The 15,920-nt window shown below is 38.6% G+C and overlaps 2 protein-coding genes across 2 annotated transcripts; one reads left to right on the top strand and one right to left on the bottom strand.

Annotated features, from left to right (window-relative positions):
- Positions 1-7,916: 7,916 nt before the first annotated feature.
- On the bottom strand, positions 7,917-14,615 carry LOC131326192 (uncharacterized). Its single transcript, XM_058358852.1, has 9 exons — positions 14,185-14,615; positions 13,390-14,048; positions 13,207-13,283; positions 12,916-13,084; positions 10,987-11,075; positions 10,714-10,878; positions 10,448-10,525; positions 8,832-8,935; positions 7,917-8,299 (listed from the first exon to the last, which is right to left on the bottom strand). The coding sequence occupies exons 2-9, from the start codon at positions 14,015-14,017 to the stop codon at positions 8,194-8,196; spliced, it is 1,416 nt and encodes a 471-aa protein (XP_058214835.1). The 5' UTR covers positions 14,018-14,048; positions 14,185-14,615; the 3' UTR covers positions 7,917-8,193.
- Positions 11,082-12,448, top strand: LOC131326193 (NADH-ubiquinone oxidoreductase chain 3). Its single transcript, XM_058358853.1, has one exon. It carries the CDS (start codon positions 11,193-11,195, stop codon positions 11,517-11,519), a length of 327 nt encoding a protein of 108 aa, XP_058214836.1. The 5' UTR covers positions 11,082-11,192; the 3' UTR covers positions 11,520-12,448.
- Positions 14,616-15,920: the final 1,305 nt, after the last annotated feature.

The raw sequence follows: 15,920 nt of genomic DNA, 5'->3' as shown, positions 1-15,920 counted from the left end.
TGAAAGTATTTAGGAGGAATTTATGAGAAATTTTTTTTAAAATGATTTTTAAGTTGTGAATAGAACAAAGCATAAATTAGGAAATTTCTTTTCTTTTTGTTTGGACCGTATTTTGTGCATCGTTACGTACGTTTGCCGGAGTTGCAATTGTCGTCATTAATTTGTCGGGTTTGGAAAACAGAGAATATAAAAAGACAGGGAAAAGGACAAAATAAGGCAGATTCCTTTTCTCGTGAGCTAAGCCCTGAAATCTCTCTCTCTCTCTCTCTCTCTCTCTCTCTCTCTCTCTCTGTGTGTGTGTCTGTGTGTGATAGTTGGATGGATGTGGTGAGGTTGGTACTGGTACTGGTACTGGTACTTAAAGAGAGATAGAGAGAGATCCCGTCCGAGTCACGTTTATGGGTGGAGTCGTCCTTGTCAGAAAGAGACTATGAAGTTAAAAAGAACTTGCAATTGCAGATTGAGGCAGTCTCGGTTTGGCTTGAAAGAGTAACGTGGTACTCAATTCACGGGCTTCAAAAACAGAAATGCTATTACCAATCAAGGATGCTCACAAGGAAGACAACAAAGACTTAACGGAGTTACGGGGAAACCGCAGTGGATTCCACTCCTCCTCTGCACAATGCTGACTGCATTATGCAGTTCAGGTACTGTCTCTCGAGTAATTATTCAAAGTTTGGTAGTACCGTTACGTGGTATTCTGGACCATTTTATAACTATATACTTTTATGAAAATCATATACTTAGTGGTAGATCCTACAAAAATATGTGGATATGAAGTAGTTCAGAGTACCGTGTGGCGACACTCTTAGGCTATTGTATGAGGTAATTTCATCTCTCTCTCTCCTACTTTTGAAATTTAAGGAATTCAAATTAGTGCTAAATCCAAAAGTTTTTGAAATTTCACCAATATTTTCTCTCATGAGACTAAAGGGTTGTTTGATAACCATATTCCGGACTTAAATTGAATATGTTAAGTAAAAATGAAATAAGTTGGTTTGATAATTAAAATAGATGATGCTGAAACTTTTAAAGAGGAAAGAACAAAAAATAAATAAAAGTAGGTCTCCCCCTACTTATTGCTTAACGTTGAATTCGCCAAGTGGGAAAGGGTGTTTTCTGGCAGTCATCGATGCCCTCTCTCTCCTAAACTCTCTCTCTCTCTCTCTCTCTCTCTCTCTCTCTCTCTCTCTCTCTCTCTCAGATTAGGACCTCTTTCTCTGATTTTATAAACATAGATTAGGATCCATGGCGAACAATCTATATTTTTCCATAAATCTTTTTTGATGATTAGGATCTCATTCGTGCCTTGTTATTTGTTGATGATTAGGATCTTGTACGCAGAGGAGTCTTCCACAGTAGGAAAGGGCAGATGAACGACTATAATCCGTGTACCACAGAGTTTGTGCTTTCAGACTTGCAGTCCTAGAAATCTTATATGAAAACAAGAATTGTCTGCCCTTTGTATCTATCAGCGAGGTGAACCATTGGACTTTTTAATCCAAGTCCTGGGCAAGGGAAGTGACTTAAACAGTTCTTTTACCACCATGATCACCATAGATTATTTTCCTTCAAATTCCATATACGACTCCACATACTAGTTTCAGATTCATAAGTTGGTGATTTGAAATTTAATTTGAACTGTTTTAACTTCTAGTCCAAATGACCATAGATTACGTACTTTCCTTAACAAGTACATGCATCCATGGATTGTTACAAAGAATAGGAACTGATCATGGAGTATAGTTTCAGGGATCATGCCAACAGGTGCAATCAATCACAAAAACAAAAAAGCAATCAATCAAGAAGAAAAAGGTACAGCCAGTGATAGAGCAACATAAGTATCCTTTAGCCACTCCAATCTTTTATTTGGATCAAGGGCTTATGGAGGGACTTAAGGAGTACAGGAAAGAGGCAAAATTGACCTTTGATTTCCTCAACATTCTCCTTTCCCTTGACCACTCCCTCCACTAATCCATGATCCAAACACCCCTAAAAGTTTTACTAAGCATAGTTGAAAATCATTCAGCTATTCCGGAGATGTGATTGCAAAAATTTGCACCCCCTGGCTAAAGTAAGGGAAATCTTCTACGATTGATCTCTAGTTCATTTGCAAATGCAACTAGACAGACTTATCTCCACATTCAAACATCCAAGCCTACTCTTCAGCTTTGTCTCCACATTCTTTTGAAGATTATGTGTTAAGGCAATCAGCATTTAGTTAATCTATGGTGATGAAAAAGTAAATATGCTGATCGACTCTGTCAAATGGCTTTTGTCATTGGAAGAAATCACCCATAAGATACCATATATAGTTAAGAAAGAACAACCGATAAGCCTAGGAAAGTTTATAGCCTCCATTAATATCCTTAATTAGCTCAAACACAACAGTTATTTTTGCCTCCTTCATTCTTTTGGAATTAGATAACATGTACCACGTCAACAAGATTAATTTCTGGGTGGTCCTGGCATTGCAACGACCGTAATTTTTTGCCAAATCATGTTTCCAATACAATAACAACAAATGGCTCACGTGGCTGTTGTGCCATGGTGGCATCATTGAATTGTTGTGCTACATCTTACTCTGCGAGTACTGGACATCTCGATCCAAACTTATCAATTCAAGAACTAATAAATGGCATGCCTAGGGTGTTTTCTCAAGCCATTTGATCCACTGACAATCGATCCACCTAGGGTGCTTCCTCAAGCCATGCGATCCATCGATTGTCAGTGAATCGAATGGCTTGAGAAAACACCTTAAGCACACCATTTATTAGTTTTTGTATTGATAAGTTTGGAGCGGGATGCCCAGTATTTGCAGAGTAAGACGCAACACAACAATTCAATAATGCCACCATGGCACAACAGCCATGTGAGCCATTTGTTGATAATGTATTGGAAACAGGATTTAGCAAAAAATTACGGCCGTTGCTTTGCCGCGACCACTGAGAAATTAATCCTGTTGACGTGGTACATGTTACCTAATTCCAAAAAAATGAAGCGGCAAAAATAAACTGTTAGTTCATTAATCCGTAAAAAAAAATGACTGATCATGAAAAAAACGGAATGAGAGAGAGAGGGTGTGGGACTCGGATCCTCTGTCGACTGTCCTACCCCTCTGTCACAGTCCTTAAACTACACACGATGGAGTCCGAATCTCCTGTCCGAATTTGTCTGTCCCAGTCTTCTACTTCCGCCACGTATCAACTCCTTTTTTCAATCTAACAGCGTCAACTACTTCCTTTCCTATTTGATTTTAATTTCAATCTCGTTTTTATATATATTAAAGAATATTGTTAAAACATTAAGCGTTTCAAATTTTAATCTGTTTGAACCGTTAGAGATTTTAGTTTTTTCATCATTTTATCATAAATGGTCATAATTAAATTTGGACTCTAACGCTTTCGTTAATTAGCCCTAAGAAAGTCGTAGAATCAAATATCTCTTAGGGCTAATCAACGAGAGTCATAGAGTTAAAATTTAATTACGATCATTCAGGATAAAATGATCAGAAAACTAAAATCTTTCCACCGGTTCAAACGGATTGAAATTTGAAACACTTAATTTTTTAATAATATTTTTTAATATATAAAATACCTAAAGAGGTTGAAAAATTAATTGTTCCAAATTTTATGAGCCGGCCCCGTGCGGCAGTTAAGCGGCCTGATACGCCGGAGCGGAGGAGTTCGTCTTTCTCGTTTCAAGGAGACTAGTTTTCGCTTCCAATGACCCACGCGAAGCCGAAGCCGAAGCCAGCAACAGTCAGGTGAGTAGTGCAAGGAAAGGGGCGCCAGAGAGAAGGAGAGCGTCAGAGAACTGAAAGTCATGATCAGCGGCGGTGGCTTGGGTTACAGGAAGTGAATTCCCTAACAAAGGTGTTGGGGGAGGGGTTGGATCCAAGTTCGCTTGTGTTTGAAGATTTTCTACAGAAAGAAGAGTTGTACACTACCTTCTTTTATTTATTTATTTTTTTTTTGAGTTGTTGCTCTGTGAGGTTTTTGGAGTTGTTGCTGGGTATACAGTCTATTTATTATACAACAAAATGGAATCTCACAAAACCCGTCCTTCACCGCTCACCCTTGGAGTTGAAATTTCATGAAAATAGAAAGTGAAGCTTTTCCCACCGTGTTTAAAGCTGATGAGCGCTTCACAGACGTACTATACAAGTGGAGTAGTAGTACAATTTGTCCGGGTGATTCACGGGTCTTTACTATTAGACTCTGTTCCAGAAATCTTCTTAAAAAATAAACAGTTTATTTCACATTTTCAAGTTTAAAAATTATAAATTTATTAAAATTTAAAAATATTTAATATGAATCTCATTTGAAAAATCCATCACAAAGTTTGTATGGGTAATAGGTATCACCCAGACACAGTGAAATACTACTACTTCTACTTGTACAAGTCTCTGAATCACTCAGCTTTAAACACGCACGGGATGGTGATATGACATGCATCATTTGGTGTACACCAAATGCACATTACGTCATGTGAGGATTTACTTTCGGGTCCTATACAAATAATTGGAGTCGTTCGATATTTTTATATTTTTAAAATATTTTTTTATGTCTCTTTGATAAAAATCAGCTCAGTTGAACATCGGTAAGGACTTGATCAGTTCTTTGGTTAATTTTTCTGTAAGCAACTTAGGAATAGAGAATCGATCAACCCCTTACCGATATCCAATTGAGTTGATTTTTTTACAAGGATCCATAAAAAAAAGGTTTTAAAAATATTGAGCAGGTCCGATAATTTGAAAGAGATTCCAATATGGGTCTAAAAAAAGAGTTAAACCTTTTCCTGGCCACGATTAGCGCCGTAAATAACTATTCACAGTCTATATCATCCATTTGATGCAATTGAAAAGGTATAAAATAATTTGAAAATTAAAATTTATCAAAAGTTGTATTTTTTTTTTTTGGGTGCAAAGGAAACTACTACTATTACGAATGAGCAATAAGTCTAGGGTACACTACAAGGTCTTGTTGTAAATGAAATACTCCGAAATATTACATCAGGAGCAACAGAAAAAGAAATTAATCCTACTAATAAACTAAAAGTCTCTTTAGACATCAAGTCTGCACACTTGTTCCCCTCACGAGGATCAAACATTCAAACCTCAGCTCCACCACCTGGAAATGATCAAGCAACCTCCTGCACTCGGCAATCAGATTATGCAAAGGATGTGAAGCACAACTTTGTTGATCCTTAATCAAACTAACAACAGAATTATTATTCAAACTAACTTCAATCCAAGGCCAACTGTTAGCCCAATCAGGGTGTAAACCATCACGCAAAACCCATAACTCAGCTGCCAAAATGGAGCAAGTTCCAATTTTACGTTGAAAAACTGCCAAAAAAATATCCTTGTGATCTCTAATCAAACCCCCGGCCACTACAGTACCATAACTATCAACTCCACCATCTGTGTTAACCTTAACCGTTCAGGCGGAGGGTGGATCCCAACCAACCAACTTTTCACAGTACCCTCGTACAAGCTTGGTATTGTAGACAGTGAAGTGTCATTCGATGGCCCGGGCAATAACATCTTGATGGATGAAATATCTAGTTGCTGGAGTATTCGATAAAGATTGGAAATGACGATTGTTGCGATTAATCCACGCAGTCCAACACCCAAGAGAAAAGAGAATGGACCACGGGATACCCGACATATGGGTAATGGAGGATTGGCACTGAGATTTCAGCCAAGAATGAAAAGGAATTGATCATGAGCAATCAAAGAAGACGAGTTGACTGCTTGGAATGACAAGGTAAGACCACATATCTCTAGCAAAGGGACAATCCCTAATGACGTGGATAGTATCTTCAATGAAATTCGGACAATGCGGACAAAAATGGGTTGGAAGTGATGTGGCGAGAAAACAGATTGTCTTTAGTAGCAAGACGCCCTTGCGCAACAAGCCAGAGAAAATGTAAGACACGCGGATTAGCGTTAACTTTCCAAAACAACAACAAGAAGAAGAAGATAGACTATGGAAGTCAGCACAGTGGTCGTGAGAATTTGCTAGTGAACCTAAAACATGTCTCCTTTAACAAAAACAACTAGGGAATAGAGCGAGAAGAGTGAAATACAGAAAGAGTTTAGAAAAATAGAAGGGAAGAAAATTTTGTAGCAACTTCCCCTAATCAAACTTGTATTCCTCCAGCCACCATCTTGCATTTGACAGAAGATATATTACAACCTGAACGACAATAATAATTACTAACATTTTGCCTATACCAATAAAGAGAAAGAGAAGGAAATCTAACCGAATTACGCTATAACTTGGAAAATAGTAGCACAGCACATACTTCCCAATGTCTGTGGTTAAAAAGAAGCGAGTCTCACATCCAGTGATAACCTCGTGATCCAGAGTGGAAGTAGTGAGAGGTGACTATCAGTTCCATCAAAAATGTTCAGCCCAAATAAAAAAAGAAGTACCCGACCCAAATAAAAAAGAAGAAAAAGAGAGAAACTTCTCTTGCAGACTGCATTAAGATGGTGTATTTACGATGAGTGCATTCCTGTCACAAACTAATTATATTCACACCATGTCTTTTTTATACATTTGCAATCTCAGATACGCCTAAAACTTGAGACCCTTTTGGATGAGAAGGCTCGTTTGGCACATGAGAACTCTGTATATGCTCGTGAGAACCGCTTCTTGAGTTAAATTGTGAATACCACCAACTTACCCACTTACCATGCAGGACGTTGTGTATTTAGACGAGGGAATTAAGGAAGTTACAGAAGTTTATCCCATCCCTGCAGTCTCCAGGATGCTCTCTGTTTCCCCACCCTCACCTCCGTCCCCACGCTCACCTGCTGAGATTCTCCAATCTATTACCTCTCCATTGAAGAAGCAAACAAGTGCTGAGATTCCCCAATCTAAAACCCCTCCATTGAAGAAGCAAACAAGTGCTGAGATTCCCAAACAGCCGCATGCGATGCGACAACAGATGCCCATCAGACTGAGGCACCACAGAGTCCTGATAGTCTAATGGATGGTCCTCGGACTGAGGCACTACCGATTTCCTGCGGTCCAATTTCCACTGCAGAGGATTCAACAAGGCATGCAGATGCTTCCTCCTAGCAACTTTCTTTGAAATTACTCCACGGTTTGTCCAAGGTTTGTGTCAAATTCGTGCATTTTCTTTTATTAAGTTGTTTTCTTTCCGAGAGTTGATACGATACATGAAAAGTTAATTTATTCTTTTTGTAAGTGTGTATCTTAGAATTTTGGTTTTGTTTTTACACAATAACATGAAGCCCATTTCCTCAATGATAATCGCAGTTGACCTAGCTCCTAGATATTCTTGTTATACGCAAATTGTACACCGACTTCTGGAGTAATTTCAATACCACTCATCATAGTATGACAGTAAGTTATATAACAAGTTTCAAAACCGCTAAAACATCCTGCAAACTTGAGGGATATACCTGGTTTAGTAATGCAGTTTATGTATGCATTTATATGCATACAAGCACAAGAGTCTTTACACAATAGGGAAGGGCAGATGAACGACTATAATCCATGTACCACAGAGTTGTGCTTTCAGACTTGCAGACCAAGAAATTTTTAAATCATATGAAAACAAGAATTGCCTGCCCTTTGTATCTATTAGCAGGTGAACCATTGGATTTTTTATTCCATTACTGGGCACGGGATGTGGCTTACACAGTTCTTTTACACCAAGATCACCAATGCAGCGATCCCACGTGAAAAGCATTTCGTGAAACTGTTATTTCAGAAACGGAGAATATTGATATTTTTTTTGGCATGAGTCAGATAATAAAACTGTTTTGCGGCTCATTTTTTTAGTTGCAGCGAAATCTATTGATTCTAAAGAAATCATTTTCCGACTAAAGAAACGGAATGTAAGAATAAAGCCTTCAGTGCATTGGTTGGCTATCATTATGTCACTACCTCAAGACCTTTCATTCATGGAAAAAATGGAAAGTGAATTTTACATTAGACCTCAAAGTTTGCTTCTATAGGTCAAAGCCCATTACATGCACAGTGATTTCAATACACCATATGTACATATAGCCAGTGCAGTTTTCTCCAGCGACTCGAACAAATCTGGGCGAGATTATGTAAATTTTACGTATGGATGGCCTGATAAGGAGGCTGCTGCTTTTTAAGCTCCAAAGAAGATAAAACCTCCCTGGGCATCGAAACCAGTTTGATTTTAGAATAACTGGAAAAACAGACTAGTTGATCCATCGCCAAATGACCTAAGATCTGCAGGTTTCACCAAAGCCCTGCATAGCGGGCATGTTCTTTCCCTCTCGAACCTGGAAACGCAGGACTCAATGGCATCAAAATAAATAAAACCAACAACCAACATTGAACATTGTGCCATGTTGATGCAAGTTGTGCCAGTGCTCTAGAACTGTTCTCATGATCTGAAAAAAAAACAAAAAAAAACTGCCAGATACAGCATCCAAGCATGACAAATGACAACTCAGCATGCACATTTAGCCGCACCACAATGCACTTCAACAAATACAACAAAGCCAGAACCACGCTAAACAACTCAGCTTCAATGAGAAATTCATCACCAATCACCATGCATCTTCTACAAATGGAATTTAGACATGGCTTCCCCATAAATAATTCCATTGTTAGTTTTCCAATTTCAATTTCAAGAGGAGTTGGGTGATTGATTTAGCTTATATCAACAAACAGGTTCTCCATATACTCACTTCTTGTTTGGAGAGGTCAATATTTCCAGACAAAAGATATAACCATTGAGTACCGAAAGAAAAATGGTAACTTTGAAGAGTATGAATGCTCTGTGCTGTGAAGGGAGGATAGAAAACTAACCATTCTGATACGCAGTCTTCACAGAATATGTGTTTACAACGTAGTAAGATTGGGGCATGCATTTTTTCCTGGCAAATAGCACACAGATCACCTGCAGCACTGACCTGTAATTGACCAAATCAACTACAATACTTTAATGACTTTTACCTAGAAATAAATATCATGGAAGAAGCCACTCAAAGTGATAACAAGCATATTAGAAAATCTATGATCCGAATACAGCTTTAAAGTTGTAATACGCGTAGCTCAAAATCAAATCAACGAGGCATCATGAAAAGAGGTTTTACACATTCAACAAGTCACTTTGCAGGAAGGTCATAGTCATTTAGCAACAGTACAGGAGAAATTCACACATCCTTTTTAACTGAATGTTACGGACTCAGTGATCAGAATCGAAGATTCATGTACGTATAGCATCATTTGGCTTGATACACCAAGGGATGGATTCATAACTGAGCGGGAATCTGACGTGTCATATACGAATCCATATAGTTTCAAATTCATAAGTTGGTGATTTGAAATTTGAACTGTTCAACTTCTAGTCCGAATGATCTTAGATTATTTTCCTTCTAATTCCTTAAAAGTACATGCATCCATGGATTGTTACAAAGAATAGCAATGGATCATAGAGTATAGTTTCAGAGATCATGCCAACAGGTGCAATTAATCCCAAAAACAAAAAAGCATCAACCAAGAAGGAAAAGGTCGAAGAAAAAGGTACAGCCACTGATAGAGCAACATAAGTATCGTTCAGCCACTCTTTAATCTTTTATTTGGATCAAGGATTTGTGGAGGGACTTACAGAGTACAGGAAAGAGGCAAAATTCACCTTTGATTTCCTCAACATTCTCCTTTCCCTTGACCACTCCCTCCACTAATCCATGATCCAAACGCCGCCTTAAAGTTTTACTAAGCATAGTTGAAAATCATTCAGCTATTTCAGAGATGTGACTGCAAAAATTTGCACCCCCTAGCTAAAGTAAGGAAAATCTTCTACGATTGATCTCTAGTTCATTTGCAAATGCAAATAGATAGACTTAATTATCAGTTTTAGGCTTTTAGCCCACAAAACAAACATCCAACCGTACGCTTCAGCTTTGTCTCCTGGATCTTTTGAAGATTATAAGGGAGGCATTCAGCATTTAGTTAATCTATGGTGATGAAAAAGTAAATATGCTGATTACTCTATCAAATGGCTTGTCATTGAAAGAAAGCACCTATAAGATACCATACTTCAGAAAGAACAACCAATAAGCCTAGGAAAGTTTATAGCCTCCATTAATATCCTTAATTAGCTCAACCACAACAGCAGAAAATTTAACTGAGCCGCATTTTGCATTTATTTGCTCGACAGATCCACATGGTAAGAAATCTTTGATCAGACATGGAGCGAAACACCACAAGGAAGTCAGGTGCTGTATCAAACAAATGGAGTGGGGGAACAGCTTTTCTTTTTCCGCTGGAAAACATTCCTAATACCTCATTACTCAGTTATGCATACGAAAATAAATGATGCAGAAGGTGATATACTTTCAATATTCATTCCCATATTGCATACAGATCTCCGTCAAGTAAACAAGGAGAGTAGGTTGCGTGAAAGAATGATATTGCACTACCTGCTCCGACGTCGCATAAGCACCATAATGAATCTCTCTGCGAGACAATGCCTTCAAAGCAGCAAAGAAGGATTGGACCTGATAACAAACCCAAAGGGAAGTTGGGAAAGACCAGCCACCACAAGGATCACAAATTTGGTGACATTGTGACAATAAACAAATACTAAACAATATCAAGGCTTTGTTAAATAAAAGAAAACCCATATCGAAGCTGTGCATTTACCAACCGGGGGGGGGGGGGGGGCGGGGGGGGATGGGGACCATACCTTCTCAACCACAGATGTGAGCTTGAAAGTCAGGTACAGCCCAGTCATTAACGATGAAAAAAGGCTCCCATATTCTTTGTTCAAGAAGAAACGATACCAGACTGGAGCTGGGAGCAAGGCACGGTACAACAAAAGCAGATACTCAACCAAAGTTAGCAGTTGACCCTGTAAAACAAGAACCTCTACAATCAGAGAGTACTTGTGTTTAAAATAACTATTGAAGATTAAGAACATGAAAGCGGGAATCAAATCCATGAAATCAACCCAATCTACCTGCTTACGGTAATTCCGGCCCCTGCTATTTTTGAAGTACATTAGTAGGATACACTTGAGAATCATCGCTGCTTGACGAACCAACGTGTCTAAAACAAAACCAACAAGAATTATCACAAGCCTGTACATGACTAGCAGGAACACTGAAAAGGTAAATCAAGTATACACAGAAACTTTAACAAGGGGGAAAGGCATAGACAAAGGGGATGCCTATATTCGGAGATGCCAGAAGTCGCTTTGATATAAGATTTTATCTTGTTTCCTTTTTATTTATTATCTTTGATCTCGAAGTCAACTTTTTCTTTCCTTGGGCAGTCTCCCCCAACAAGATGGATCTGTTTGGATTTTGGTCCATGATGGTCTTTTTATTGATCTTAACGATTGGATTTCTCTATGAATGGAAAAGGGGTGCTTTGGATTGGGAATTAGCCCTGTCTTGGGGAATAAGATCGATTTATATAGGATTTTTACAACTTTTCATTATTTTAAGTTTTACTATTTTTCGCCCTTTCTTTCGAAAGCATAAAAGATGATGTTGAGGAGGAAGAGAACGATAAGCCAAAGGAGGAAGAGGAAGAGGACGATAAGCCAAAGGAGGAAGATGAGGAGAAGAGAAACATGCTTAAGGCTTGACTCTTAGCTAAGGAAAGAAAGACTGTCATAAACAAATGAAATTTAGGAGAAAAAGACAGCAACCCACTGGAGATGTTGAATCCACAAGAATGTGTTAATTTCTTACAGGATCTGAATAAAAGCCTCATAAAGGAGAAGGCAACATGCTTTTAGAATATTAAGATTCTACTCATATAAGCATTGTGTAGATTAGGTTGACCTCCCCTGAGGTTACTCACAATTTCAGATACCACCCATATGAAATGACTTTGACCCCGCTGCTGCTTCACTTGTGGGTTTAAACTACCCCTTGGTCCCCTTCTTTAAGTTGAAGTCAAGGAGGTGAGCAGAGATTCCGGTGTGGTGGTTTTGGGGTTTGCAGGGATAAGTGTGGAGGAAACAAGAAAGAATGCCGGGCTGCGATGGAGAAAGCAGTGGCCAAAGTGGTGGACGGAGTGATGCTGGTTGGCAGTGAAGAGACCTCTGCTGGCTGTAACCAAACCCAACTCTATTGTCTTACTGTAAGAAAACCAGGAAGCAAAAAATCCAACCCCCTCAATCATCAGTCTCAATGTCTCATGATGGAAGTTTCAAGCCCCAGCGAAGACGGTCAGTTGATTAATCCCCCAAACCCCTCTTTCTTGTCTCATTGGAGCTGCCTTTCCTTCAGACCACGGCAGTTCGGAATTGGCGATTGCAGCAGTGGTTCCATTTGGGGGTTCTCTTCTTTCTCTCAGGTCTCATCAATTTTATCCAAAAAATCAAAGCTGCAGTTGTTACTTGTTAGGGATTGTGCAAAAAAAAAAAAATGATTGCCAAGGTTTCATTGGGCCGTGAGGGTTGCGGTGGTTGAAGAAGGTTAAGGGTGAAAGATATTATGCTCTATTAGGCTCACCCTACGTGTTGGCCAGTTGATTACACCACAAAGTGAATCATAATAAATATACATAAAATTGCTAAAAGCCTAAAACACGTTGTCCAATAACAGCATTTAGCCGTGCCCATCCTAAAAAATAACAGCATTTAGCCAACAAGTCTAACTCAGAGGTCAATTGTCAGAAACCATAAGAATATTCTAAGTAATTGTCAGAGACATAAGGGAGCTGTGTGTAATTTATTTGTTGAGTTTAACTTTCTTGAGACCCAACATTGCTAGTGACTCCAAAACCCCAAGTCATGGAACCCCAAGAAAGAAGCAAGTGCATGCAAGTGTTAAAGAGATGAAAAACAAAAAACAGTTTCTTCACTGCTCCATACAGAATTAACGACACTCAAAAATACAAGCCACAATATAGGAGTGCTAGGTAAAAATCATACCATTCACCATAATGATGAAGATAGCATGCCAAAAGGGTGGTATGGCTTTTGGAGGAAGCATGATCAATGGATATAGAAGATCATCATTCCGATACCACCAGTACAGACCAATCACATGGTTCAAGAACACAAAAGAGATGCCAATGAGGACATATATTTTCCTCTCCCCCTGAAAAAAAAAAAGACAATTTATAAGCTTACTAATGCGGTTTTAGAATAATACAAAAAATGACAGTGAATATAAACCAAATCTTAACAAAGGTTCATAGTATGGAAAAACATTTGCAGCACCTTCAGAGCTGTTTGCTTCCGTAGAATTTCATTCGACTTGAACATCACTGCAGCAATCCAAATTGTAACAAAAAAACCTGCACCCTCGCAACCCTCAAATTTCAGTATCCTAGAAATCATTCGGAAAGTTAAACATCCACTAGAACAGTTAATAGATCAAAGACGGAAACTGTTGAAGCAAACCTTGCAAGTGCTGCCGAATGAAAACGACTAAGAGAAGCAAAGAGAACGGAAGGACCTGCTCAATCCACCTGGCAGCCTGCTGTATGTCATATCTCTGATAAGGAGAATCCCTAATGCTGGCCCCACCCCCATCCACAGCCTCCCCACCATCAACACCTCCTCCATTGAGTGATTGCGGAACACTCTCTTCAGTCCCGTGATCATTCCTGGAATCTCCATGACCCTCCAATGCTGCCGAAATCGATGTGGCTGACATCGTTCTACCCATAGGCTGGACATGTACTTCATTCTGTGCATTCGAATAAGGCAGAACAGTTCCAACCCGATCATGGTCTTGTTCGCCAGCGCCAATAATCCTAATAGAAACCTCCCCGCCGTTGCTGGTGGTCACAGCAGGATCGTTCCGAACGTGATCCTGGAAGCTGAATGAGGGGCTTCTGTTTAAAAAGCTATCGGATTCGGGGTGACTCGACCTTGTTCGAAGAATACCCGAGTACTCCAACAACGTAGTCACAGGGGAATGGAAAAAATTGGATGCAGATAATTGCATTCCGTATCTTCTCGAGGAGTTGCTGCTACTCAACGAGGAAACCCTGTAGGCATCCGAATTTCCAAGAGACGGTTCCATCTGCGATGATTCCCTATTCCTAACCCTAACCCTAAGAGAAAATTCCCCCAAGTTCAACAGTATTAAAAGTCAGATCTTTTTTTCGCAAAATAACGAACATTGATATAAGACGTCGATTGAAAATGAGCAGAAACGTTGACGATCATGTAAATGGATGAAAATCATACCTACGAGATCGAAACTCCGTTGAGAAGACCGTTTCTGTTATAATCCGAATGAGGTGAGACGATGATTCATGCAGCCAGGAACCCTAATTCGAAAACCGATCAGCGAATTATACGTTTCCAGTGGGGACGAAAGCGTCGTGACTGGACCGTTAATCTGTGTCTTGGTGTTTTATAGCTGCCGATGACGACAGAAACGGTCTCCGGTATTGGTAGTGGCGGCTTTCCAAGCTTATTAATTGCAGCGACCAAGGGAGAGAGAATCAAGGAAGATATTAGAGATATGGAGATTGGAGATGATATCGTTCGTAATGGTGGAGCAATAACTAAAGAAATCCGTCCTCTCTCTCTCTCTCTCTCTCTCTCTCTAAGAGAAGGGCGCGAGGAGAGAGAGCTCAAGGACAAAGAACACAATTCTGCTCTTAATTTGGCTAATTCTAACTTTACTCTTTCTTTCTTTTTATTCTCTTTTAAGAGGATTTGCCAATTTTGCATTGTACTATTATTTTCAACAAATACGAAATTAAATTCTTTCCGCATTATGTGAAAAATCCATGATTCCCACCATCTATTGTTGATCCCGTCATGCATTTTTTTGCAGTGATTTGAATCAACTTGATTGAAAATTAATTGGTGTATCAAAATTTAAATTTTGGTTTATAGAATAGATGGCCATGGACAATTTAACTTTAAAAATTTATACCGTCCATTTTATAAATTAAATTTGATATACTAATCGATGTCCGATAAAATTAATTTTTGCATGAATATATTATTCTTCGAGTCCTACAAGATAAACGGTTCATATTATTAATGTAACAAATCTACGATGGGGACCACATATTACGGTGGTGGAAACTTGAAATTTTCCACCTAGGGTGGAAAGAATTTAATATTAACAAATGCACTTAATTCTTTTCTTTTTCTATTTTGCAACTTCCGCATAGAGGTCTAGATTGCCCTCTGGATAGCAAAAATCATATCAACTCTAAAATGTGTTAAATTAGAGTTGGATTATGTGTGTGTGTAAGGTAAGGTAAGTAAATAAATAAATGAATAACATTTTTTACTACTATACGTACGAGGAATGCTATAATTCGGAGAGGGGGATAGCTTCTTCTTCTTCTTCTTTTCAGAGTAAAAAAAGATATATTAATTGGATAGGAAAAATGCCTAAACATCAAAAAGTTCGGAGCTCCTTGGAACTTAGCTAATACTACATCCTCGATGATGGAATATTTTTTAATCTTTCATATGTATGGGCTTTTAATTGGATTAATAATTTGTCTATTGGAGAGTATTATGTCACCAATGTTTCATTTGACTTTTCCTATCGTGCAATCAAACATGCATATGTGATGTGAAGGAAACAAAATTCCAAAGACAGTATCGTAGTAGTTCAAACTAACTAATATAACTACGGAACATGAGTTTCTTTTGATATAATAATAATTGATAAAGCACTTCATCTCCTCATTATATAATTTATTATATACTATCTTAATTTAGCACTCCAATTGATTATTATAAAATCCTTTAAACTCCCTTCATTCAATCCATCATGTGTGCACAGAGCATGACAGCAACTAATTTTTTAGACAGAAAAGGTAAGGGAAAATACAACACAAACCTAAAAATATTATCTCGCGCGTTGTACATAGGATGGACACAAACCAACACTGCAAACACAATATACTACTATATCATCGTACATAAAGTGGTCTTAAAACCCAACTTTG

The sequence above is a fragment of the Rhododendron vialii genome, chromosome 5a (assembly GCF_030253575.1).
Source record: "Rhododendron vialii isolate Sample 1 chromosome 5a, ASM3025357v1".
Lineage (NCBI taxonomy): Eukaryota > Viridiplantae > Streptophyta > Magnoliopsida > Ericales > Ericaceae > Rhododendron > Rhododendron vialii.
The sequence above is the reverse complement of the archived record's forward strand: the minus strand, read 5'-3'. Positions and strand labels throughout refer to the sequence as shown.

Coding starts and splice junctions, on each gene's coding strand:
- LOC131326193 (XM_058358853.1), top strand. CDS start 11,193: ATGCCTATATTCGGAGATGCCAGAAGTCGCTTTGATATAAGATTTTAT.
- LOC131326192 (XM_058358852.1), bottom strand. CDS start 14,017: ATGGAACCGTCTCTTGGAAATTCGGATGCCTACAGGGTTTCCTCGTTG. Junction 13,085..13,206: donor GGAAGCAAACAGCTCTGAAG/GTGCTGCAAATG, acceptor TTTTTTTTTCAG/GGGGAGAGGAAAATATATGT. Junction 10,526..10,713: donor TCACATCTGTGGTTGAGAAG/GTATGGTCCCCA, acceptor GTTTGTTATCAG/GTCCAATCCTTCTTTGCTGC.